The following is a 367-nucleotide window of genomic DNA, read 5'->3' as shown; positions in this document are numbered from 1 at the left end:
GTTCTTACCAAAGAATATCTTTTTAACAGCGCCCCTTCAGTACTCTTGCTTGGAATGTGGGAAGACCTGCCGCTCAGAGTCGGCACTGAGTCGGCACCAGGGCACCCATTCCCGCAGTCAGGGCCAGCAGCAGTGCAACATCTGCAAGAGGAGAGTTCGGACAAGAGCGCACCTCACGGAGCATATGGCTCGCGTTCACAAGGTATTGTGTCCAAGGAGGAAGGCAGGTAGGCGTTGGGGTTCTGAAGGAGAGAAAATTAATTTGGGATGAGATTGTGAGATAATGTGTTGTGAGTCATTTGTAGTAGGGTTTGGGAGACTGGTTCTTATAAGTTGGTACTCTCCATCCTTTTCCTTTCTCTTCCCG

At 50.1% G+C, this 367-nt stretch overlaps 1 protein-coding gene across 2 annotated transcripts in view; it reads left to right on the top strand.

Annotated features, from left to right (window-relative positions):
• LOC119591248 overlaps positions 1-367 on the top strand; it is a 17,897-nt gene that overhangs the window by 6,868 nt on the left and 10,662 nt on the right. Inside the window, exon 5 of one of the 2 annotated variants that reach the window (XM_037939959.1) lies at positions 30-202. In XM_037939959.1, the coding sequence (XP_037795887.1) occupies positions 30-202 (173 nt within the window). Of the gene's footprint in view, positions 1-26; positions 203-367 lie in introns of both variants that reach the window. The other variant, XM_037939958.1, reaches the window with a different exon arrangement.

Source organism: Penaeus monodon, chromosome 28 (assembly GCF_015228065.2).
Source record: "Penaeus monodon isolate SGIC_2016 chromosome 28, NSTDA_Pmon_1, whole genome shotgun sequence".
Classification (NCBI taxonomy): Eukaryota; Metazoa; Arthropoda; class Malacostraca; order Decapoda; family Penaeidae; genus Penaeus; species Penaeus monodon.
The sequence above is the reverse complement of the archived record's forward strand: the minus strand, read 5'-3'. Positions and strand labels throughout refer to the sequence as shown.